The following is a 26696-nucleotide window of genomic DNA, read 5'->3' as shown; positions in this document are numbered from 1 at the left end:
GCCGCCGGGCTGTGCCGCCGGCATCAGCGGCTTTGGTGTGTAGACACCTTGAGAAAGTCTAAAATCGCCAATCCGCATTGGGCAAGCGTAGTAATTGAAACTCAATGTGATGATTAAGTTAAGTTCTCACGGCCAGGTTTAAGTGAGCCAACAAAGTGTCAGTTAGTTATCTGATATTTAATGCTGCCTATCATCCAGATAAAGACTACTTATAATTTCTACCAGTCTTTCTGTTTGAGACCTGTATCCGAGGGCAAGGTAAGTCCTCCCAAGGAAGTCACGGCGCTCTTACCTACCGCATGACGCAGGTCCTCACCGGACAGGTGTTTCGGGAGGTACCTGCATCGAATCGGGCGGCAGGAGGCGCGCGTCACAAGCGGGACATGGATGCATCGGTATAACGCTTCTGAAGCAGACCGATACCAAGATTGTTCCAGTTTTTTGCCGTGCGTTCAAATGATATCTTAGTAATTAAAAGACACTTATATTTAAAACGCATTTATTTGAGCATTATCATACATATACAAAATGTTACAATTGATTGTTACACTTACTTCATGTTACAACTTATTACGAAATCTTATCACAAATAAAAAATACTACGTAACTCATAATTTTTAAATAAGTATATTTCATGCACTAAACGTTTTTTAAGAATACTTTACATTTTCTATTTGCAGTGGCTAGGTTTCCACTATGCTGAAATTATAATAGTTTTCTGTACTAAAATACTTGACAAGCTTAAATATTTAGGGCCAGACGTATTTCATGTATTCAGTCCGTTTTAATAAGTTTCACAAAAGCCTCTTATCCTACTGTATTATAATTTTATTCCGTTTCTACTGTTACCATGGAGTGGTTATATTTGCTATGCAGATATTTATCATTATTTGTAATAAGTAGGAAACTACTATACACACATCATTTTAATACACTATACTATGATTTACTAGTCTATAGATAGCACCTAAAGTTGCGCTTTTACGGCAAAAACGTACTAAATCTATTAAATTCTTGTGTTTGTTGTGTAATGTTTGCGTGCATTAAGACAAAATTCACATATTATTCTAGCCTCATTAACTTCGAGCCATTCTTAGTTGGATGTCGTACACAGCAAGTTTAATAAATCAGGAATCCTATATTATTGGATAGTAGCAAGATGCATTTTTAAGAAGCGTTGTATGTTAACAAAGTAAGATGTGTTATGAAACGACATATTTAGCGCACTTGTGGACATTTCGCGATCATCCACTAGCGCATAAGTAACGCCGTTGTGTTTGAAACTAATTATGCAACACAGTGCGTACACCAACGATTTTACATATTTTTTTGTTACACAAATACGGTTTGAGAATTTATGCGCCTGCGCTTATCACATGTATTAACCACAGAATTCTATTGCATGCATAACATTACTCACTATACATACAGTTAAAAATATCACGACATTTATATGGTTTCATAACATTTCAACTCAAAAAGAAAATAAAAATATGTATCTATCCCGACACCATTCAATAAAATCTCTTTTCGTATAAATCTATTAATTGAAGAGATTCAAAGGTAATCCATAAAAATCCTTGTAGTCTAGAGTTGTACTATTACATGGGTAATTCATATATTATAATTCATTTGCGTTCTTATCTCTAAGTATTTACAAATCAAGGTGTTTATTCTAATAACATTGGTAAAGCATTCACAATCAAAAAGTTAGATGTTTGACAAATCGTCCCTTAGCTTACAACACCGCTCAAGTCGAAAATTGGCGGTTTTCACATTTAAATGCCTTTGGATAGATTCGCTCACTGCGCGTCTAACCATTGGTCACATGATATAGATTTCGACCAATCAAATGCCGTAATTCGAAAAGTAGTGACAGCGCGCAAGTCGGTTGGCCTTTTAAAAAATACACAGTTTTTTTCGTCTCCTGTAAAGTTGTCAAAAATGACTTATGCGGTGTTGTTAGCTAAACGAAATGTAGTGTAACGGCGCATTTGTACCATTTAACTATAACGATAACCGAACCATTTTCAGTTGTCAAATCACCTCTTTGACCAATGAGCTGCAAGTGTACGGCTGGTTACAGTTTGGTTATCATTATGGTTAAATGGTACTCTCAATGCCACTTTCACCGGTTTCTGAAGCCGATAAGCAATTTATATGACAAATAAAAAGGTTAGGTTTCACAGGCCTCGGATAGCGATATCTGATAGGATTTTATAGTTAACCAGTGAAACCGGGCCCTAGCCTTGGTGTTAATTTTGAAAATATATCGTATTTCAACAGTGTTCTGTCTTTTTTGGACAATAATATTATAGTTTTTTTATATTAGTCTATTTACACTCTCAAGTACCTGTACTGAGGTTATGTTACCTAGTCAGACATATTTTCCTATTTTTTTGTATTTTTAAGTTCTTATTGCTAAAAAGGCAAGTGTTTATTACTCGTATATGCATAGTGCAACTGCATTGTCTTAAATACATTTTAAGGAACATTGTGAATTTATATATCGATATTTTAACTTAACTATAATTTGGAAGTGTTATCATACAATTTATGTTAATAGACATAGATAGGTACTGATCAATTATTACTGTTTAGGTGAATGCTGCAACTGGTATCTGAAAATTCGAATATAAAATGGTTGTTTGATGTTTTTTAGTTAATATTCGATATGCGGATCTCACCGACCGTGGTGGTAATATGCCTCAAAGCAATTTCTGATGACCGTGTTTAACTCCGAAAGCTCTTTCAATTCAAATGCATATTTCTTATTGAAAAGTTTATCAGATTACGTTAAAGTTTGAAGTATTCACCGTACGTTGAAATAGTCTCAAAAATTATCTTCATAATAAATGTATTTGTGTTAATCACCCTCAGAGATGGCGTGATAGTTAGTTTAATATACTATATAAAAACTCTGCTATTTTGATATAATAAGAAGCTCCACCATTTAACTAAAACGATAATCAAACTATAACCAGCCGTATACTTTCCGCCCATCGGTCAAATAGCCGATTTAACTATTTTAAAAGTTTCGGTTATGGTTGTAGTTCAATAGTGCAGCTCATCGTAAGTATTTAAAACTTTGTAATGACTATTTTTACACAATATTAATTTCATGGAAGTAGAGAAAGTAGTTCAGTCTTGGAGCTCCTTTTTCCTTTTCATAACGTTGACCAGTAGGAATATTTGTAGAACACTGCTTTCCCCACTGTTCGTTCTGAAACAAGAAATTTTACACGATTAATATAAATCTTTTTTATAAATAGCATTACAATGAAAGCAACGTTTGGCGAGATCGTTCCATGGATGTCTGAACATCTCATCATCTGAGTTTCTCCGTGTTTCGAAAGGTACCTGTAGTGTTTGTAGTATCTAAACTCTAACTAGATACACACTGTCTCGGGCATGCGCCGGGTGGGGGGACACACGAGTAAGGCTGTGACTCCACTGAGGCGGAGACGAACGGAGCTGCGAGGGGACGTGTGGGGATCGACCAATCACAATACATGAAAATGACGAGATGTGGATTTCGGTTATTTGTTTTACAATTCACCATAGAATATCATAAAGTATATGCGATAGGATTTAATGTAATTGTGAACGACACACCCTGTATACTCATTCCTCACTTTATCCATTCCATCACACATTTCTCTTAACATTATCATCTCTGCCGCATGTTGTTATCTTTCATTTGTCGCTTTTGTAGGCCAGCACTCTCCACCATACAGAACAGCAGGTCTGACTATAGTCTCGTAGATCTTCCCCTTAGGCTCTAGACAGACGGACTGCATTTCAACTGCAAATTTGCAGTTCAACGGCAGTTTGAATGCAGTTGACACGACTGCAATAAAACTGCAAATTAAACGTGCAGTCCGATTGCAGTTAAATTGCAGTCGGCGTGCAGTCGTGTTCTGAAGTTGATTTGCAGTCGTATCAACTGCATTTGAACTGCCGTTGAACTGCAAATTTGCAGTTGAAATGCAGTCTGTCTGTCTAGAGCCTTAAGTTTAAGGGGCATGTCCCCTCTTACCTGCCGCCATTTCATATGTGTAGCTGTCCCATCCATTTCGCCATATTGCCTTGAATGATTTATAACAATAATGCGTCCCTGCCTACACTTCACTGACTGACTATGTTGGGTTCGGCTTACAGTCTAACCGGATACAGCTGAATACCAGTGTTTTACATAAAGCGACTACCTATCTGAACTCCTCATCCCTATTGCAACCCAATACCTTTTTAGTAGGACTAGCTGTCAGAATTTCTGTCTTTCCACAATCCGTAACAGTCGATATCCACCAGTTTATCGTTAAACACACGGAAAATTCGTTATGATATATATAGCATTAATAAGTTGTTGAGAACATCACTAGGCCCGGGCGACCGCGGGCGGAGCCGCGGGCGCCGGGGGGCGCTCGATCAGCTGGCGCGCGCGCCGGCCGTCACGAGAAGCACTGCGTCATCGTCCACCGTACCGAGCGCGCACGACCGCACATTTCTCATTATTTGTTAATTCCGTTATTCCTAAGTGTTGTAATTTATACAGTCCACTATTTTATACCTATTAGCTACGAAGTTACTGGATTTTTGTTCTACCAACACCCGTAGGATATACACATATTCCGTTTAAAGTATTAAAAAAAAAATCTGTACCATTAATCCGGCTACGTGATAACCAGTCTAGGGGTCGGCAGTATTGTGGAATGTTCCGCGAACATTAGCGCCGTCATCCACTTCAGTTGGTCTTCCGTCACCGCGCCCGCTATCGTGCAACCAAACCATGGCTTATCTTTACTCCTGAAAACACATATATAAAGTATTATATAACAATATTATACAGGTAATAAGTTGTCAAAGAATTTCATTCATAGATTTAAGATCCCACTACCGTTTGATAGATTGGCAATGTGTGACAGATATCTAACTATACAGGGTATGATTTCAAAACACGGACACTACTAATGTACTATGATCAAAATAAACAAATACCGATATCGTACATGAGGAAAGCAATAAATATTTTTACTCATACATCTAAAAGTCACACAGCTGATGTATTTCAGTTTTGGCTCGATTAAAATCGAATTCGATTGCCAATCTATTTACTGTTCTACATATGTACTATATCTATGATTACAAGCAAATACATAGCGTTTACTATCCTATCACCACGCTAAGTAAGCACAATGCTTGTATGAAATAAAATAAATTTACTTTCTCGTGAGAAATGCATTTCTCCAAACAATAAGAAATCGAAGTTTAGCACAAAACGTGAAATTTTGGTGCCCGTCGCGATTCTTCATCGAAAAGGTTATGGTTTTTTGGGGTAGACAAGCCGTAAACCACGGCCTCAAGCCCTGGAACCTCTGTTTTTCGACTGTTAATTTTAAATATCGAATTAAATATTACATGAGGAAAATATACGTGGTTCAATACAATAATCACATTCATCGCACGACGTCAGCTAATCCAAAACTAAGCAGAGCTTATACTATAGGTACCTAGCCATCGATAAACTTACCTATGCATATTTTGTAATACATAACAAGTACAAGTAACAAGAACAAGTACAAGTAACAAGTTTAACTAATGCGGGGATCGAATGCATATTCTACAGCTTAGAAGGCAGGTACTGTAGGTGGACTGGCTACTACGTTATGATTTTCGATGTAAATCATGGATCAAAGGATTAATCACGCGCATCTTTAAAATCATCATATAAACTTAGCAATGTCTTTAATGGCTGACCATATTCATGTACTCCTATACTAGTCTAAGTAATAATTATTTTTTTGTTTGTTTGCACCCTAAAGACTCCAAAACTACTGAACCGATTTGACAAATACTCGTACTCTCACAGTTGGAAAGCTGCACTCTTCCCAAGTGACATAGGCTATATCTTGTCCCGGTAAGGGCAGTAGTACCCACGGGACCAGGGTAGAACTGCGGAAAAATGTCTAGTCTAAACCAATATAATAAAGAGGAAACATTTTTTTTTCCGTAAAGACTCCGAAACTACTTACACTTTTTTAGATTTGAAAAGTGATTTCACTGTTAGGAATCTAGACAATCCCCGACTAACATAGGCTATATTTTGTCCGATTACAACAAAAATATAGCCGACACGAGTGACACCGAAGGAAACAGCTTGTATAAAATAAAGCTTATCAACAGCAGCATACAGATTAAAGCATTAAATAATAATAATATCGTACCGTTTCTGTTTATTCCTAGGTATAAAGGTGATGGCCCATCGGGACTGCGGGTTCCTCTTCGGCTCGTGACCGATGTACCACAGGATGTCTTTGATCTTCCACTCCTCAATCTTGTGCGAACCCTGGAATTTATACCACGTATTCTCATTAAATAATTATATTAATTAATGAATATCAGAAAGACACAAAATTAGGTATAAGGATAGTTATTTCAAGGTTAGGTAAGAATTGATTTTGAATTTGTTCTCGGTTCTAATTCTTACCGTTATAAATTCAAAAATGACTCTTTTTGTCTCTCTGTGTCTGTGCATATCTCTATGTCTATCTATCTCTATGTCTGTCTATCTCTATCTCTATGTCTGTCCATCTCTATGTCTATCTATCTATCTATGTGTCTGTCTATCTCTACGTCTATCTATATCTATGTCTATCTATCTCTGTGTCTGTGCATATCTCTATGTCTATCTATCTCTATGTTTGTCTATCTCTATGTCTATCTATATATATGTCTGTCTATCTCTGTTTCTATGCATATCTCTATGTTTATCTATCATACGTCTGACTATCACTACGTATATCTGTGTAATTAATAAGTCGTATGTTAAGAATATGCGCAATCTTTGTTGCACTACTAGCTCTGTTCTACAACTTTTCCCTTTCGTAGGAGTGCTACTGCAAACACATAAAAATCAGTCTACAATCCTTCACCAATGTTTCCAGCCCATCTTTAAACAAAATCTTAACTCTAGTAGTGCAGTTGCTATTGTTTATATTGTATGCACATAATTTACACATAATGTGGAAATATACTATATGAAGAAGTTAAAATCTATATACCAACTTTTATCTCATTTGGTCCATCTCCAATGAAAGCGTGAAATACAGAAAGATATAGTTACAATCCGATTTAGGTACTAATTAAGTAACTCTATTTCATGCACTAAAACACGGCTTATAATATTATTACTCGAACATGTTATTGATCAACACAATTGCTGAGAGTAACAATCTGAACCACATGACAAAATATTTTCGTTTGTTCTTCTCGAACCGTCAATAAGTTAGATTAGTTTAGGAAAGCTTAGCGCAGACGGCCAGAGATTATGATAATAGATTTCCATGTAACTATGAACATAACGAAACACTATAAAAACTCACCTGTTTATCCTTAAAATAACACAGCCTCGAATTCTGCACCTCAAACATGTGCAGCTTGAAGGACTTCATAGCTTCGGTCGCGAGCCTCAGTTCGCCGCACACAGACGTCGTGCTCCTCATCGCTTCCATATCATGGAGCAATTTATTCTGTGTTACTACTAAATAGTTGTGTTTCCTATCATCCTCGTCCCAGTAGCTCCATCTCAACACGACGTCCAGAACTATTTCGTCGATGTGAACGATACGGCGCATTGAGTCGTTGCATATCACCTCTTCTAACATGAGCAGGTGGGACTCGGTTTTCGCTTTCTCGCAGAGCTCTATGCAAATGTCCGAGCTGGTTTTGTTTGGCGTCAGCTGCAAATAGATGGCATTACGTTAGCGGCGGAACCTCTGTATTGTAAATGTGAAGGGTGAATTTGTTTTGTACCTATATGTAATAGTTCAGATAGTTTGTCGGCGCATAAGTTTTGCATTCGGCCGCGCAGTATATTGGAGTCTGGGGCACTTGTCTGTATGCATTTATGTGATTATGTTGTACTCAATTATGTTACAGCGTCTGGCATGAGATTCAAAATAGATTGATAGAGGTTTTAATAAATACACGGTACAGCTAGTTGAAAATATATTGTGAGTACACCTACGTAATACCTACCTCCTGCAAATACAATTTTAATATCGACATATTTTATATTAAAACTTTTCGCTGGAAACTCGAATTGGAGAGCTTTACACGAGTATTTATATAGAAATTTATAGTTCGATGCAATAAGCTCGTTTCCATGAAATGCTCTTCAAAGTGAATTCTAGGGAGAGCAGAATTTTCATCTCGTATTTCAGCTTTTATAGTTCGCAGCGAGGGGCGTGGCATTTCCGCGAATACAGGATTCATTTTGCAGTCGACGCGGCCCGGGCAAAGCTAATATGCAGGTTTCTATTTTTGGAAATAAAATAGAACTACACTGTTCAAAGGTAGTTTCTGTTTCCCAAAACTCATATATGTCACAAAATGTTTTGTGAAAAAATGTACAAAACTACGATGGCTGGGTACGGTGGAATAGCGGACTAATTGCTTGTTGCAGATATTCGTTTTATCAGATTTTACGAGGAAGCTTTTATATTTCTGAATTCTAACAAACGAAAATCTGGCTTTGTGTTTCATCCACGAATCTCTACGAACAATAGGTGCAGTAGGCACTCCACAACAGACAAAGAGAAATATAATCTGGTAGTTGTTTGATTCTACCATGTTTATTTCTTTGTTTAATGTTGCGATTAATAAATCGACACAGTAACTAAAAGCGTTAAATACTATAAACCAAATCGAAACATGAAGAGATTGTTAGAATACTATATCAGGTGTCACAACTATAAAATTATACATTAATAACAACTGTGTAATTGGCTAAAGAATCCCAGTGCCCCATAACTTGAAATAAGATATACCTGTAAGTCACTTATCATATGGATTAATGTAATTTGCTAAATACATACGTCTAGTGGGGGCCTAGTGGGTAAAGCTCCAACCTCTCATGTATGAGTGTGAGTTCGATTCCAGGTCAGGCAAATACCAATACAACTTTTATAATCTCAGACACCATTGGCTGATAAAAAGGTGAAGGAAAACATCTCGAGGAAACCTGGACTATATAGTCTGAAATCACCAACCCACATGGAGCAAGCGTGGTAATTAACGCTCAATCCTTCTCCGTGTGAGAGAGGCCAAGGCCCAGCAGTGGGACGATAAAAAAGCTGTAACTGTACCTAATGTGTTTTGGAATTAATATCTTAATAAAATAGATAAAAAAAACATAGCATACTCACAGTAATTTGATGGCACGTAGACTTATCGAGTACATAGACCCATGTTCTGAGGTCCCCGGCGGCCTTAGGCGCGGTGGGTGCCGAGTTGCTCAGGACTCGCATGATGACGCGCCGCACCGCCGCTTCGCGCCGTTTCTCGGCCTCCGTCGGCTCCCATATAGACTCGAAGTTGGCGATCAGATCACGAACAACGAACACCTCTTTGGTAGACCAAGCAGTTTGTAAGGTGTTGCTAGTCTGGAATATTGGTTGAAGTGGTGTTAAAAAGGTTCATTTTCTCAGTGCTTTTTGATCGACACAAAAAACGGGGTAGGCAGTTCTTAAAGGAGGAATTCTTAGCGGAGATTTAAAAAGTTGGCTATTTTACCTCCTACATACTATTAACTAAGATACACTTAGGCCCGGTTTACTGGTTACCGATAAAGTGTCAGATAGTTATCCGATACTTAATGCTATGTGCCAGATAAAGACTGCTTATAATCTCTGTCATATATTACAATCCGAGACATGTAAAACCCAAAGATATAGTATATCTGTTAGATAAGTTCCTGATAGGCTATCAGAGACTTTATTAGTAACCGTTGAAACTGTTAATAAGTGACAGCCTCCAAAATCCACCTTACAGCCTCTTACATACATACGTTACAACAAAGAACAAATTAGCACGATATTTGCCAGCGACGTCAGATAAAAATACCTATGAAAATAGAACTACCCTCTTAACTACTTGACTGAGCTTAGGGCATATTGTAAATTGCATTTTGAAAGCTAACAAGACTTGTTGCCTTCCCTAGAGATGAGTTTACTGCGCAGATGCCCTTTGGCCTTTATTGTAAAACAGGTAACTAGGTCATCAATCGATCCTATGTGCCTAGAAACGCTGTGCTATTAAAATTATACATACACGCATATGAATTTTATGAGAGAAATAAACAAGAAAATATTAAAATCAGCGTTAAAAAAGTTGATAATAAATTAGAAGGATTTAAAATTAGACACCGATTGGTAATTGATGTGAAAAATACAAAAATAGATAGTAAAAATATCACCGTAATGGATTTTCTGTAAGTATGGGAAACATTGTTGTGTCGCGAACAATGCCTGTCTGCATGATCAAACAAAGAGACGCTCGATACAGTATAGACGTACGACAATAGAGTGCATTACCTATGACACTTTTGTAAAGGTAAATAAGTATAAAAGATAATGTAATTCTATTTTAGGTTTTCTTGATTGTTGATTTTGTAACTTGAAGGGGTTTTTTTTTTCTTTAAACGACGCTAAAATCCCCTCCCGCTGTGGGTTAGCAGCGGTGAGGGAGTGTCAGAATCATACTGACTAAAAACCGTGTGTTCCGTCGTAGGCCTTTAATGTACCAGGGCCGCGGTAACTCTTTCGAAAAAACCCGCAGCCCCGGCAGGAACTTGAAGGGGCTCACGCTCACACATAAACATATTCAGATTCGAATATAATTGTATCTAAAGCTTTTTTACCGATAATAATTGAATACCGTGAATCTGACATCAATACTATTTGGAAATCCTATTGGAACTCCATTAATTTACAGTTCAATTTGAAAAGTAATTTATTTTCTGCTTGATGAAAAATAAACTAAAGTAAATAACAAACTGAAAACCAATCACTTTTGCAAATTGCTGATGGTTTTATTTTAAACTAACACAGAAAAATATTGAGGTACTCAAAAGTTCAATTTCGATTTGAAATTAACTTTTATTTTATCGAAAAAATATACGTCTGAAATTATTCGAAAACAAATTACGTACCTAGAATTTTTATGTGTTTAAAATATGAATATTTTGCTTACCATCGCAGCTGGCATGATAGTGGGCGCCCATACGGACGCCAGGTTATCAGCGCCCATCTTATTGGCGTGCGCCATTGTATGCAAGAAGTGCAAGTGTGCGAACAATTTGCGCGCCGTATTCCGCGCCACCAGAGGCAGGGAGCACATGATCTTGTGGTACTCGTGGTGACGAGCGGTTTCGTCTGATAATTCTGTAAAATTATGTCAAATTATTTATCTCATTATTCATCAAAGTAAATTTATTTTATTTCATTTAGGCCTTTACAAGCACTTACAAAAATATAAAGAAGCTTGATTCTAGTTGCCCATTCCAAAACTCTATGCCATTTGTTGATATATCTTCCCGACTTTATTTATTACAAAAATAGTATTTTAATAAGCTTAAATGATGGTGCCGCACGGCGCGAGTCGCATCGATCGCGGCGTCAGCAGAAAATGTGCATTCGAAAACCATACAATAGGCTTATTTACGAAATCATACAAATATTATTTACATAACGATTTTATTGTACAGAAACATCACGACGCACTTTGCTTTTGTTTTACCAACTTTTCACCTAAATGTCTAAATGAATTCCTTTTCGAGTTTTGCTCGTGGCAAAACTTCATTAAACATAACTCCGTATTCTGTGAGTTCGAGACCCAGCATGTATTAGAGAGATTGCTTTAGCTGGATAGCTTTAGCGCTTTAAGTAATTGAATTGAAAATTATCTGAAACCTGGTAAAGGATAAAGAATATGAACTTCCTTTGTGTGCGTGAAGTACATACTTTATGCGGAACGAAGTACACCTAGTAGAGCTTTAAATGGGTCAAGGAAAGGCTGGTAACGGGTCGATTTATATAGTACTCCATTTAATTCAATTTTTTGAGAATTTGCTTTCAGTCAATATCTACTGCATGAAAGTCTTGATGACATTAGTTCAGTCCTTTGAACTGAAACTGAGCACTAATATTGGTCCTCTAAGTCATTTAACGAACGCAAGTAAACGGAAATTCTATTGAGTGCATACTTAATTGCAGCACAAAGGGTTGTTACAGACTTTATTAAAAATTCTTCAGTGAGGTAACTGTTCCGAAAGAACTCCGTATTCGTTGTGCTCGTCAGAGAATGTGCAAATCATTTCGATTTGAGTGAATTTCCATACAGCTGACTGCACCAGGAGTATCTCAAATTACATTCAGTATTTGGATACTTCACAATTTTATTGTAGTTCGAATTAGATTGACAATAAGGTAACTCAGGTCAATAAGGTCAAATAACAAGGCCTCATTATATTCAACTCACCTAATGCTGAGATCAAGTCCTTATGTTTTTCTTGCGGCACTAAAGGTTCAGGAAGATCGCGGAAAAATCTAAAACAAAGAAAGATAACTTTTAGAAGATTGTTATTATCGAATAATAATGAACAAACATATTTAATAATAAAAATAGCTGTTCCACAAGATTTTTCCAGCGAAGTAACTACTTTATGTTCAAGAATAAAAGCCACCCTCGGGTACGCTTCTTAAAAATCGTTTCTACTTTAGCGCTTTTCTATTTTAAAAGTTTTCATCAAAGAGTATTAGTCTTTTTTCAACTCTCAGGCGGAAAGCGGGGCCGCTGCCGTCTACTCTGATTTCCGAGACCGTCCCTCTATTGTCTGTTGAGATAAATAATAATATGGAGTGCAAGTCGAGGCGTTGTACAAGATGAAATTAATTTTGAACTGCAGTCCAAGACTCTTATAATATTAAAAAACAAATCAACGTAAGCTGCTAATAAAAATCTTAACTTAAAATTCACAATGCAAGACAACACTTTTTATTTCAAACATGCCTGAAATAAACTTTGTAGCTTACAGAAAAGTATATTCAGTCACGTTTGCGGAAACGGAAACTTATAATAAATAAAAAAATTTCAGCAACGAATCTGTACAAACTAGGTGCTAGTTTGATTTGCGTAAAGCCCGTCAAAATCCAGCTGAACTTGGAAACTTTTGCTTACGGGGAAGTAAATATCACGGGATCAGTTGTAAGTGTTCGGAACTACATTTTAATATTTTCTCTCCTTCCTGATAGCGTTACGAGAAAAACTTGGTAACAACCAAGATTTGATTAAATAAAAACTTTTGATGCAAGAAGCTTCGTAACTTAGCAGCAGCAACGGTATGAATTCAGATTCGTGGATAGATCACCATTAATAGCATTCTCGATTCTGGATAATTTGTGCATCAAGCACGCGAGGTAAGCACATTAGTTCATTAATCTCACCGTGAGCCAGAATCCTTAAATCCCGTCAGCCACTGACACAGGATAATGGAGTTAACCGGTAACTGGGTTTCGGGAATCTCGACGAGATGCAGTCGCTCTGAGTAAATACTGGTGTAATATGTACGACATGGCTATGTAAATTGTGAAAACTTCGCCCTTTACTGTTAACAGGCTTGGTAATTTTAAGGCTTTTATAATAGACCCAGGTAAAACCGCCGGTAAGAGCTCTTTAACGAATTTTATCTAGCATATCCGCTTTGTTTGTCGCCGGTCCAAAAAATCTGCTGCGAATACAAATGCGTTTCAGGCGTCGTGCGGAACAATGACTTCTTTTAAAGCGTTTTAACAGCTAGTTATCTAATTACGACTTTACTTATTACTTACCCGAAATACATACTACGCTGAACGCACACGAATCAGAATCGACCTCTGTGAAGGAATCAAATTCTGACGATTCATACGATTTCATATGTTTAAAGTTCGATTTAAAATTCGAAAAATTTTAAAATTCGATTCTTTCGTCGATTCTGAGATAGGTGGGTTCACTATCACGTACAACAATGACAAAAAATATAATTAACGTATTTCAAAATAAATATGAATGAATATCAATATGTCTTACCTCTTAAGCACCCCAGTGACGTCGTGTTCGGAATGTTGCGTGGAGCTGAGCTGCACGGACCATGCGTCTCTGCGGAACCTCGCGAGTAGCTCCGACAGCACCGAGCTGCTGCCGGCGCGTCGGTAGATGCCTTCCGACAGACTGCCTGGAACAGCACCGCTTTGAGAATGCGTCCAATGGGTACCGTATGATACGGGTCGTGGATATTGTAGTTACTCCCTTTTGAAATGCTATTGTTTTTTTGTCCGTACTAGTTAGGGTGCTTCTACAAGGTGCAAGTAGCTTGCGCATGTTGAGGCACATGCGCAGGTTACATGCATGTTAAAAACGTGCGGGGGTCCAGCGACTCGCGCATGCACCAAAGCAAAATACCCACCTACATGTAGATGCGCCCTTAGGTAGTAGGAAATACAGTAGATAATATTTCCGAAATTATTAACTTAATTAATGATCAAAAATTATTGTAGTAAACGCCTATCATTTTTAAATACCTATCCAACAATATACCACACGTTCGGGTTGGAATTAAGAAAAAAACTCCACTTCACGTGTAGGTACCCTAATAAATCATTTGTCTCAACCTTTTAGTTTACCAATTCGTCGCGTCGGTGTGATTAATATAGAGGTACATAATGGTACCAAATACAAAAAACTAACTCTCTAGTGCTAACGGTCCAACTGGGATTATCCGCGGACGGACGGACAGACAGATATGGCGAAATTATAAGGGTTCCTAGATGACTACGGAACGGTAGAGTACAAAAAATCGGAGTACCTACATAATTGGTTTTACGAACAACATTTTGTTCCTGTTAATCTACCTGGAAAGTATCATAAAAGCATTTCATAAAGGTATTGTGAAGTCTTTAATTGCTTTTAATGGCATTCAAATTGGTTGATAGCCACTGCATTTATTATATTAAGTGTCCGAAACCAAGCTTTCACTTCATGTAAAACAAAGCAGCGCAATCGAACAAATTTGTAAGGTACGTATATAAATGAATGCGCGTGTATTCACAGCAGCTGACGATCGATGCCTGCAAGGCTAAACTGCGCCTCCTATGTCCACTACATTGATGGACATATCTGAGTACCAAACTTGCACCGCGCTATCCTATATGCGTACTATATTGATTTTCAGCTGCACCTAACTACCCCTAGACGGGGGGAAGCGACCTAGTTAAGAAATTGTTGTATTGCTGTGTTAAAGTGAATTTCAAGAGGTGTATAGAAGCTTCCGATGGACTGTTGGTCAAGCAGCGCTGGTGCGATCTGACTACGGATGGGTGACCAACATCTTATCTACCGTGATTCCACTGCTAAACGCAAAATTACATTAACTAGTCGGTCTCAGCTGTTATTTTCAGATTTTTGCTAGTCATTACGAAAATTACCAGAAACCTAACCCGGGGATGTCAGCCAGGCAAATGCATTGTGCTCGCTTAGATTGAAAGCTGACCCGACATATAATTGGAAAAGGTCGAGGTGACTATTTGAAAGACCTTTATCAACTTACCATGTGCATAAATAAAGCTAAGGCATTTATCGACGATAGCCGGTACATCTTCCTTGGTGAGCTGTTGGTGGTGAATGTGAGCGCCATTGTTGTGAGCTGCCAGCTTCACCATATAACGCCAACCCTGGAAGTACCAATCACAACGTTCAATATTCACTTTGTTCTAAAAGGGATACACTAAGAAATGCATCGGTCTAATCTAGGTCGAGGAAGGCCTCATCAATTATGCAGAAACTATATACGATAGGCTATTACTTACACGAAACACCATCTTAACATTACGATTAATATTAAATTAGAAAATTATAATTTCTTAAATTATAATCGTAGGATTATGTTATAATTTATGTATTCGAAATTAAATAAAACTTTAAGAAACATTAAGTATATTATATATAAGAGAGTATATCATATAAAGTAGCTTATCGTGCGTAAAATTATCGTCTAGTATAGGTATTCATACATAAAATTAACTTAATTCTCACAGAAACAAACATCTCTCGTATTTGTTGTTGAAATCGAACACTGCATACCTTGTTGATAGTCCATCACGAAGGCTATTGTCCAATCAATAAAGTTATACTAAAAATAAGATTCCCTTCAGGCCGCAACTTGTGCAACATACACTTAATATTGTTTGTACGGGTAATTTGTTAGCTTTAGCTTACCGTATTAAAGAAAAGCTGTATTTTCTGCTTTTATACCATTTTATACTTTTCAACTGACATTTTTATTTGGTCATATAATTTTATTTTGTCTTAGACTAGCCGTGTACACTTACAAAATGCATTAGGTACCCTCTTCTAAGCCTTTAAACTTACTTTTTTATGTATTCTCATACATTACTTCGACGTGATTGAGTCGCTTTATAACAAATATCCGAACATAAAACCTTAGAAGGATATCAGACAATCCTTCAGTAATATAAAGTCTAGTTGTTTTAATTACACAGAAATAGTTTCGTTTCCCACAAAAAAATACAATGATAGCCCAATAGCTCAATAGATTTCGCGCCTTCGCTGGCTCTATATTTTTTTAGTGACATTTAAGACCACTTATTTCTTGGACATTTTTGTTGGCGTCTAGATTATTTCTGTCATAAGAATAAAAACCGGCCAAGTGCGAGTCGGACTCGCACACGAAAGGTTCCGTACCATTATTTATAAAACGGACAAAAAATCACGTTTGTTGTACGGGAGCCCCCAAGAATATAAATTCAATTATAGTTTTTAGTATTTGTCCATATGGCGGCAACAACAATACATCTTCTGTGAAAATTTCAGCTCTCTAACTATCACGGTTCATGAGATGCAGCCTGGTGACAGACGGACGGACGGACGGACAGAGGAGCGAAAACAATAGGGTCCCGTTTTATCCTTTGGGCACGGAAGTCTAAAAATCTGTACATAATGTTTTAACAACACAAACATATCAGATCGCAAAAACAACGATTCCAGAAATTTTATCTTTTACGTCTGATTCTTAGAAAATGATAAGTTGATCATCAAAATTGCTTATCTCCCATTACGTAAATAAACCTACTTCATTTATTTTTACTTAGTTATTGAAAAACAGTTGTTTTTCGAGATCATACTCTAACTCATAATAATTATTTGATTTATGTGATGCCGAATACATGGTTCCCAATTCGGCGTAGTAACTAGATGTTTGTAGGGAATCAGGTCGATAATTTCTCACCACTATAACAACTACTAAGCTACTTTGCACCGTTTTGGCGATTTGTCAAGAAATTCGATGAATAATAGAAATTGCACAGATCTGATAAAAAACGGAGTGAAGTGGGGTCACGATACATAGTACAGAAACAATAAAAGTAGGTGTTCCTGTGTCAAAGGACCATTATTAGTTTATATTCCTTTTCAACTTTTATTTAAGTTTTAACTTCACTCATTCACTCAATGGATACTTTTTTTTTTTGTTGTCGCTGGGTAAAAAATGCTATTACGCATGCCCTACCCGTCGGGGGACGGGAGAGGGGTATGTGACTCAATGGATTCCTACCGAAGATTCATCTATCACTATATTGGTATCAACTTACTTTCAAGTTTTGGTCAATGTATAAGTATTGTTGGTCGTTTTGTAAACTGATGCGTTACACCAATAAAACCTAAAGGCATTTTTAAAGTTACTTCAAAATATCTAATCTCTTTTAAAATGGTCGCCAGATAAAAAAAAAAAACTATGACAGCTGAAAATCAGGAAAATGGGAATGGTTTAATCTCTTCGATTCCATACTAACTCAGCGTATTGGTTTTATCAATATAAATAAGGTGCGAAAGCCTTTGTGTTCGACGGGGTTTAAAATTGTGTCGTATTTGTACTCATCTACTATTTTACTGTTTTTAAGTTTGACTACCAAAACTATAAATCATTAAATGGAATATCAATTATGCAGTTTTACTGACTTTTTGTACCAATGTTAATTAAGAAAATATTAATAAGTACATGCACAAAACTTTTACCTATTGTTTTGTACGGCCACTTAAGTCATCAAATTGGCAATTCGAAAAATAAATGACTAAATTGACGAATACTTTTTTACCAATGGGCACAGCTAGCTTCTAGAGTAAAGATTGCAAAACAATTTATATTGATTGCGGCGCAAGCCATTTTTGTCGGTAATTCGCTTGGGATATTTCGCTAAGCTCATTAATGTTATTTTGGATGAAAAGTTAAATAAAAGTGTATTCGCTTGGCGTGTTTATCTATGTATTTTATTCGCATTATAATATTAGTCAGACAAAAACATTTCTGATACACTAGATAGCGTGTGTACTGCTAAGAACATCGAATGAGTATTAACATTCATCCTTATAGTTAAAAATGAATTTACATTTAAGTCAGTCATCATTGTATAGTCAGCATTAATGAAGAATACAGTACATATCATTTAGTACATTATGGTGTACATTTAAACCAATATAAATTCCTGTATAACGATTTTAAATACTGCAGATTTTTTTAAGATTCTGAATTTCTGACTATACGACAAGATAAATACACAATGTAAATACTAATAGGTACTAATACAGTTATCAAGATAATGAAGTAAAAAACTCGTTAAGAATATACATTTTTTTACCCTGAACACTCCATTGTAACTTTTTTGGTTAAAGAAAAGATTAATAATTTTACACATCAATTAGATGACTTGATTAAGTTTTATGTGAGTTTTGTAGTAACTAGTGTGTCACAAAATTAATATAAGTTATTCTACATTGTAGTTTCAATATTTTTGTACAAGGTACTTATCTACTTGCATGTTTGTGCTAACATTGTGTGACTTGTTTACAGTTCAGCAGCTCTTTGTACGCTGCTCGGAGTTCAAGACTCCTCACTACTCATTTATTTGAGAATTACTTTCGTTTGCGGGTGGAGCTTCAACGCTACAGTCTGGGTTCTCCGCCTCATCTTTGTTTGCGGGTGGAGCTTCAACGCTATTGTCTAGGTTTTCCGCCTCATCTTCGTTTGCGGGTAGAGCTTCAACGCTACTCTCTGGGTTTTCCACCTCATCTTCATTTGCGGGTGGAGCTTCAACGCTATTGTCTAGGTTTTCCGCCTCATCTTCGTTTGCGGGTAGAGCTTCAACGCTACTCTCTGGGTTTTCCACCTCATCTTCATTTGCTGGACGAGCTTCAGCGCTATTATCTGGGTTTCCTCCCTCACCTTTGTTTTCATCATTGCACAAATCAGTTGAGTCAGATTCTTCTAGAGTTTTAGGGCTTACAGCAGCCGCGGGTTTCATCAGATTCTGGAGACTAACTAGCCTTATTGGCCCACCCCCTAGCGATATAGATTGATGCAGCCGACTCGTGGACGGCTTACAGTCGTCAACGATCACTGACGGGTGGTGGGCACCTTCACGCACAAGTCCATGGTCGTCGTCAGTTACTTGTGATGGACATTCATCCACGTTAAGCGATGCTTGACTAAATCCAGCACTCGGTGGTTGACCACCACCATAAAATATTACTAATGGTTCTTCTTGTTCGATATCTGCAGATAACGACTGGCCATCTAAGTTCCGCTCTGACCTTTCACCTTCAGGGTTTGGTACTTCTAAATTCAATGCTGGTTCATGCATTACTAGTGATTGACAACTTCCAATGATAGGTGGCAACCTTTCAATATCAATATCCAGCGGTGGCGGTTGGTCTTCTAAATTTGCCAGCTGTTGCTCATCTACATTCAAGGGCGCGTCTGGATCACCTGCAACCTGTGCGGCGTGGGGACCTAACTCGTGCAGTGGTGGATGTCCATACACTATTATCAAGGGTTCTTCGCCGTCTGCTTCTTCTGGTTGTACTTCCTCAACTACTGCTGGTGGTTGATTAGCCGCCGCCGCCGCCGCATCTACAACCCTTTGCTGGTGCCCTCTAAAAATATGATATCTACGATACATTTCATCGTAATTCATCCTTCTCTCAAAAAGGTTGAACATTCGCACCGGCACTAAAGGATTTTGACCCGGTACCTGTTGCTCTACGTTTTCAGGTGGCTCCCAGTTATCTGGGCCAGGATGATTTAAAAAAAATGGAGGAGGACTTGGTTCATCGTCTTCGTCCTCATCGGAAATAGTAATGATAATTTTATTTATATCTTGTTCATCTTCCGGACGGTTGGGTTCAATCACTACAGGAACGTCAGGTTCTTGATTTTCCATAGGCGCCTGAACAACATCATCGTTATTCGCATTTTCTTCAACAAAAGGTGCTGGAGCTGGTATTATATCTGGCTCTACCATGGGACCAGGGTCAACAATGTCTGGCAAATCTCCCTCGTCTACAGCTTCTGGAATCACAGGAGCTACGTTTTCTTCCACATCCATTTTTATTAAATCCGGAAGCTCGAGGCATTTCCGCTTAACAGGCTCTTCTGAGTCCGACGAGTCATCTGGTTCCGTTACTTCACATTTTCTTTTAACAGCCGTATCTATTTCCTTAGCCTCCTTACTCGTCGATGGTTGCTCCAGGTCCTCAGAGCCCTGCTCGTCAATTTCATGACCATCCTGGTCATCTCCTGCACCGTTACCGTTATTATAGTTTTTTATAGACATATTCACCGTATTCACACAAAAGTGACGAAATGTTTTTACGCGCCAAAATACCGAAAGAAAATTCCCTTCGCACACAACACGTTTGCAGTGGCTGAGGGTAAACTCTGTTTGATACACAAAGCCAGAAACGTCGAGCCAATAATAAAGCTTCCTACGCGCCGTGATATCGATCTGGTTCAAAGGTTGTACTAACAATTTACGAAGGCTAAGGCTTAGTTCAACAGGTACGCTTCAGGCAGACTACTGAATATGTCAAGTTAGTACCGTTTGTCTCTTGCTGGTATATGAATATCTAGGGAATGATGAAAGAGATGGATACAGAAACGATGGTACCAACGAAACAGAAGAATGGCTATGATTTTGACACTACATCCTGTTTAATGCTTTCTTATTTTCACTGTCAGTAAAAAATATTAATTCATTTCAAAATTATATTTTCGAGGCCAAATCTTAATAAGTTATTCGATGAGCTGCCATCTGTCGAGGGGAAATTCACGTTCACGTTTTTCACGCACTCGCCGCCCTTGCACGTCGGCTACCCGACCGATTTATCAACTCTACTAACTCCCTCAAGATGGCGCTGCTATACCTACACTGCCAATCGCATATCCTTTAAGTCTAATTTTCTATTATATGTAACATTCTTAGCGGTAAGGTGTTATTCTCGTTTCGCTTTGCATAATTACTATTTACTCATTGCAGCTTAATATAATTATTTTATTTCTAAGTTACTGATGTCATTAAATACATGCTATGATGATGATAACTTACTTTAAGTTCCCTCTCGTGCGGGAATCGTAGGTAGAGGGTAGCGTGAGGGCAGTCCAGAAGTAGGTTGTCACTGCCGTCAGTTGGACATGTCGCCTTCGTGTCTTCATCGGCCTCCTGAGTCACTGTCAATACAATCGCAAGTATCAGTAAGTATGTATGTAATTTAAAGAAAGGAGTCAATGGTATATATTTCAGGTATAGATTGTAACATTTACTCAAACTGTGCTATTACGGAAATAAGTGGTTTGACTAACGAATTTATAGGCCTTAAAAAATCTACTAGTAGAGAGTCCATTATCCCTTTTTCCATTCATCTTTAAAGGCATATGTTTCACTATAACAGTTTTGTCATATTATGAAAATTTTCATATGATTGACAAGGTAATTTTAAAATTTCGAGTGGAATGTCAAAGTTCCACAAGAAACACGACTAATTAATTATAAATTGCCATTGACAATTCCAGGGAACTATCGTTATTCCACACGCAAGCACTCGTAACCACATAAAGATCTTACTAATATTGAAGGCATTAACTTTTCCAAGTAATTTAGTCTTCATCACAACAATTTTCCGTTAAGTAGATCTCGAGATAATAAGAAGAATTAAGAAAATAATTAGGAGCAAAAAAATTTACTAAGCTGCTAAGCTAATTGGCCGTGGGTGTTTGTAATATCTTCGGTGTTTTTATTCCTGTGTATTTATTATCCTACTAATTCCTTTTAATATTATAAATGTGAAAGTTTGTTATGGATGTGTTTGTAATTCTTTCACGCAAAACCGGTTAGACCGATTTGGTTGAAATTAGGTGTGTAGATAGGTGATCACCTGGATTAACACATGGGCTACTTTTTGTCAACACACCAAGAGGGCGAGCCGCGGGCGGAAGCTAGTTGTAAATAAAAAATAAATAAGTATGGTGAATATTTTATAGGATTTATGGTGAATGCACATCAGTACTTAGAAGCCAAAAGCACTGAACGCGCGGAAGAAATCGTAGTTTTTTTCCTTTATATAATTGTAAACCGACGATCCGACGTGTGTTTACCGTTGAAATAGTAATTAATTAAAGCTAAGGAAGAAATTCTCGAAAGTATGTGATAGGTAAGCACAAACATGTCAATTTATTTTCAACTAGTTTCCTATTTCAATTCTTAGTTACTGTTCATGTTACAGTTACAAAAGTATTAATATTTCGTCAAATTCCCAAGCTGATAACAATAACATTGTTTTATCCGTAACCTTCAACTAGTGTTAAATTATTTTATCTCATCACAGCGGCGGTTGTGTCGGCGGTAATAAAGAGTAATTATAGAACATCCGGAACGTCCACACAATATACCTAATTATTGACGATTAACTACGTTACACAAATTGTTACGCCTACGGACAAAACACAAGAGAACCGAATTTTTGCCGTATTGAATCACCAAGGAGGATACAATTGAATAATCAGCCAAAAACTACGTAAAGAGGCACGAATCTATTGATCTTGCGCGCAAAATGTTGAGAGATTTGTCATACAGAATAAGTACTGAATTATACTTAGGTACATGCCATACAATTTAGGTCAACAATTATTTAAGGTATTTAGGAGACAGTTGAGGACAAAATATAGCTCTCTAAAAACTATTATTCAGGTCACACAAATGGTACTTCTACTACTAACTTTTAAAAATACCTGATAACATCATCATCATCTTCCCCAACTATGTTGATGTTGGCTTCCAGTCTAACCGGATGTAGCTGTGTAAAAGTGTTTTACAAGGAGCGACTGCCCTACCTGACTTAGTCATACTGACTACTACTGAATCATAATAAATAACATTACATATTAAGGCGACGAATTGGTCAACAATAATTCCATAACCGGCACGCGCATCTAAGGCGCCAAAAGGGGTCGGAGCGTCTGAGCGGAGCGAGGATAACAATACGCGCGCTAGCTTATAACTAAAAGTCGTAAGCGACAAAATGGTTTGGTAAGTTTATTATTTAGAAATGATAATTTGATAAAAAATCCTTCTACAATTTTAAAGAGTATGTATATACTCAACTACTAAAAAAGTTAAGAGGCTTAAATCGGTCCCGTTTGCCCATAATATGTGAATCTCTTTTTAAAAAGAGGTATGTTTGATATATTTTTCTCTGTTATAAAAGTTACCTAATCATGTTTCTACGTCTAACAAAATAAGGTTTATATCATGAACTTTCAGGTTACCAAGTTGTATTTTGATGCGTTTTGTATTTACTGAGAAAAATTGAGATCCTTGGCGCCAAAAATTCCAATTCGTCCTCTTAAATCCAAAAAACAAACATTGACCAGATTTAGCGTAAAATGGTATAATTCCGTGCTTTATACAAACATAGGTAGACTTTTTTAAAGAGAGTTCAATCAGCGTGTTTTCCTTTCCAGTTTTCTTTCGTAGACAATCATAACTAAGAGTAAATGGTATGACATCTGTTTACAGGATCGCTAACGACACTGACAAACAGTTTCTAGAACTCTAATCTACGCGAACAGACTAAGATGGGAGATAGGAAGAAAACCAGTCCAATGCCTTTTCCAATATTCTAACTATCTGTTGATATACTTACCATAGATAGGAATTTGATATTACTTGTATGAAGGTAATGTCAAAGTGTCCCCAGTAAGAAAATCAACTGAGATAACATTTTGGGAACGGCTCATAGAAGAGACTATCAAGAGACAAGATAAGGTAGAAAAAATAAATAAATATCGTGACCAACGGCTTGAACCAGAACTATGAGATTAGATCCTTCATGGCGCGGCTTGAATATTTAGGAATTCTCAACTTTTAACAGTTCTATGTAAGTAAAAAATCCATGCAGACACATTCAGTAGTTTTAATCATGACCTCAATATACTTAATCATACCAACGAAATGAAAAAAATGCTTAGGGTTTGTAATAAAGATTACATTTTAGTATGCCGTCGGACGATGGATGGTTAAAATTGTATTTCCCCGAATTACGTGCTGCATATAAAAAAATATTTAAACAAAAACGTTTTATTTTTGTTTTCAAGTGTGGGCGTTACCTAGTGGGAGGAGCCAACGGGGTTTGACCTACTTCGCTCCTCCTAGTAGAATGCGCCCGAAAAACAGCGATAGCAGTGCTGTTTATCTCTCCATCCAAATTCACCCCGACTTAACGCCCCATACTCAACCCTTGGCCAGACCTTCCTTAGCTATAACAATCTTAAGGACTCGGTACGAAAACCAACCTTACGACCAAACCAAAATGACAATGTAGCAAACGTAACCCCACAATGTTAACCAAGATCGTTCCAATTTAAAAAAATAATAAAATAAAAGAAAATAGCCAGGAAAATATTTTTGCATACCACGTATTTTTATCCGGATTATATCAGCGATTAGGGTCATAATCGGACTTGATTACGTCAAAGCCATGAAGAGAACTTAACGAACACATCTATAGACCAATCGACTTCAAACATACAGGTACCTGGTTTATTTTCTTCAGCTAATTCTAAGAAAATAGTTAAGACATGTTTACCGACGCATCTCGTCTTTCTTAGGTCCACGGTGCAAACGGTGGGGTCTTTGGTAGTGTAGTAGACCATCACTCGACGGATGAGCATCACCCAGGCGCCGCGCCACTCGCCCGTCACTCCCTCCTGTATAAGGATTAAGGATCAGTATAAAATATAAGAGCACCAATTAGACAGCATAAACAGAACCCGTGCGGTAGCTTTGAGTAGCTTTTGTGCAAAGGCCAAAAATTCGTATTGAGAGTTTTTTTAAGGGGGCTATTTTGAGTATTTGTGTGTAAAGATTTCATATTTTAATTATTTAATAATTTACATATCGTAAAGGTAAATGTAAATCGTAGACAACAGAAGTAAATCTTTATCTCAGAAGTAATCTTCGGAGATCTTGTAGTAAGATAAGTACGCAAGATATGTCTCGACTCAATGAGCTAGAGCTACATAAAAATCTTCGCATGGCTACTTATTTACAAAACTCTGATCAGGAGCACAGCAAGCTTTAAGAATTATTTATTACAAAGCAGTAGCACATTTGCTTTGCAAAATATTATACGCTGTTTTTGCGAATATTAAAGCAAGAAAGTCGCGTAGGCAACTACTTTGCAGGTAAGCTTCTTAAAAATTATAGGAAACTTTATAAAGGTAAAATATCCAAAATAGATAAGTTCTTGCTGTTTACTTGAGAGGATTTTCTTCAAAGATTAGGTACTTACAAGCAACATAAAATATTCTATACTGTTGTCAAAGTTCTTGGTTAATAATATAATTACTCGCCAGATATTTAATAAAAAAACTATGTCTTGTAATAGCTGTTTCCCGTTGTTTCAACCGTGTCGGTTATCGGCCTTTTCAATGCAAAAAAATAGTCAAATCTTTCTTTTTCTACTGTTAACAGTGCTTTCGTTATATTGCGGATTGTGATATGTCTGCTTAATATATATTTATAAATAACACATCAAATATTCGCAATTCGCCTATTATTACTAATATTACCTCTATATTAAATAAGAAGCAAAAGCTTAGTTTAACGCTTATTTCTTTTTTTCGCAATGCAATTACACTCCCAAAGGTGGGTAAGGAGGAGCAATAGCTATGATTCCAAAATATTAACTTTTACAGCAAAAATAAGTAATAAAGCTTTTAAAAGATCTATTTGTGGTTTCCACATCTATAGGTATAGGTATTTCAATAAACAGTAGGATTTCAAAGAGAGTTCTAACAATATTTTCTGATTTTTTTCGTATCAAATTCGCCATAGAAATCGCATGACTATTTCGTAACATATCGATCATACATAACTTAAAGTTAAAAATATCCGCAACGGCTACTCATATACAAAATTAGAAAGTAAGTAAAAAATACAAGTTCTTTAAAAAAAGCTAATTATTTTTCTGTGGTTTTACTTGCAACCCGTGTCTATGTTGAGCTTAGGGAAACTTCATCAAGCTAAAATTGAAATTATAAAAAATTGCCTCATTTAATTAACCCGAAGGTTTCTGCACTTCCATCTCATTATTTTTCAAGCTTCTTTCATACATTACTTTGAAAACGCCTTTTGCCCCTAGGGTTAGATTAGGGGTACAACATTACATTTATTTTACATGGAATCATACAAAACAAAATAATATTTCATTAATTTGTCCTCCCTCAAAAGCAAAGTCCAGGTACAAAATGTACTGATCATATTTAATACGCATGAGGGTTTCACCAGATTATTTGGGGGTTGCACCAAAGCAGACTACTACTTCATACAAATATGCATACACTAATGGAAATAATTTGGCAAAGCGTGTCCGAAACACGATTTATTCGTATTAAGTCTGCAATACCTGTCATTGTTTCCCGACAACAAGGGAACGGTACTTAATAAAAGAGTTATTTTGATTTTTGATTTACAAGG

At 36.9% G+C, this 26696-nt stretch overlaps 1 protein-coding gene across 1 annotated transcript in view; it reads right to left on the bottom strand.

The window, feature by feature from the left end:
- Positions 1 to 485: 485 nt before the first annotated feature.
- Positions 486 to 26696, bottom strand: part of LOC124644940 (arf-GAP with Rho-GAP domain, ANK repeat and PH domain-containing protein 2) — a 52655-nt gene continuing 26444 nt past the window's right edge. The window contains exons 3-13 of the mRNA XM_047184636.1: positions 24805 to 24925; positions 21270 to 21391; positions 15422 to 15545; positions 13906 to 14050; positions 12319 to 12386; positions 11032 to 11222; positions 9207 to 9443; positions 7383 to 7739; positions 6225 to 6346; positions 4663 to 4806; positions 486 to 3223 (exon numbers count right to left, since the gene is read on the bottom strand). Of these exons, the coding sequence (XP_047040592.1) occupies positions 4674 to 4806; positions 6225 to 6346; positions 7383 to 7739; positions 9207 to 9443; positions 11032 to 11222; positions 12319 to 12386; positions 13906 to 14050; positions 15422 to 15545; positions 21270 to 21391; positions 24805 to 24925 (1620 nt within the window). The 3' untranslated portion in view covers positions 486 to 3223; positions 4663 to 4673. The remainder of the gene's footprint in view (positions 3224 to 4662; positions 4807 to 6224; positions 6347 to 7382; positions 7740 to 9206; positions 9444 to 11031; positions 11223 to 12318; positions 12387 to 13905; positions 14051 to 15421; positions 15546 to 21269; positions 21392 to 24804; positions 24926 to 26696) is intronic.

The sequence above is a fragment of the Helicoverpa zea genome, chromosome 31 (genome assembly GCF_022581195.2).
Source record: "Helicoverpa zea isolate HzStark_Cry1AcR chromosome 31, ilHelZeax1.1, whole genome shotgun sequence".
Taxonomy (NCBI): Eukaryota; Metazoa; Arthropoda; class Insecta; order Lepidoptera; family Noctuidae; genus Helicoverpa; species Helicoverpa zea.
This window is presented reverse-complemented; position numbering and strand designations above follow the sequence as displayed.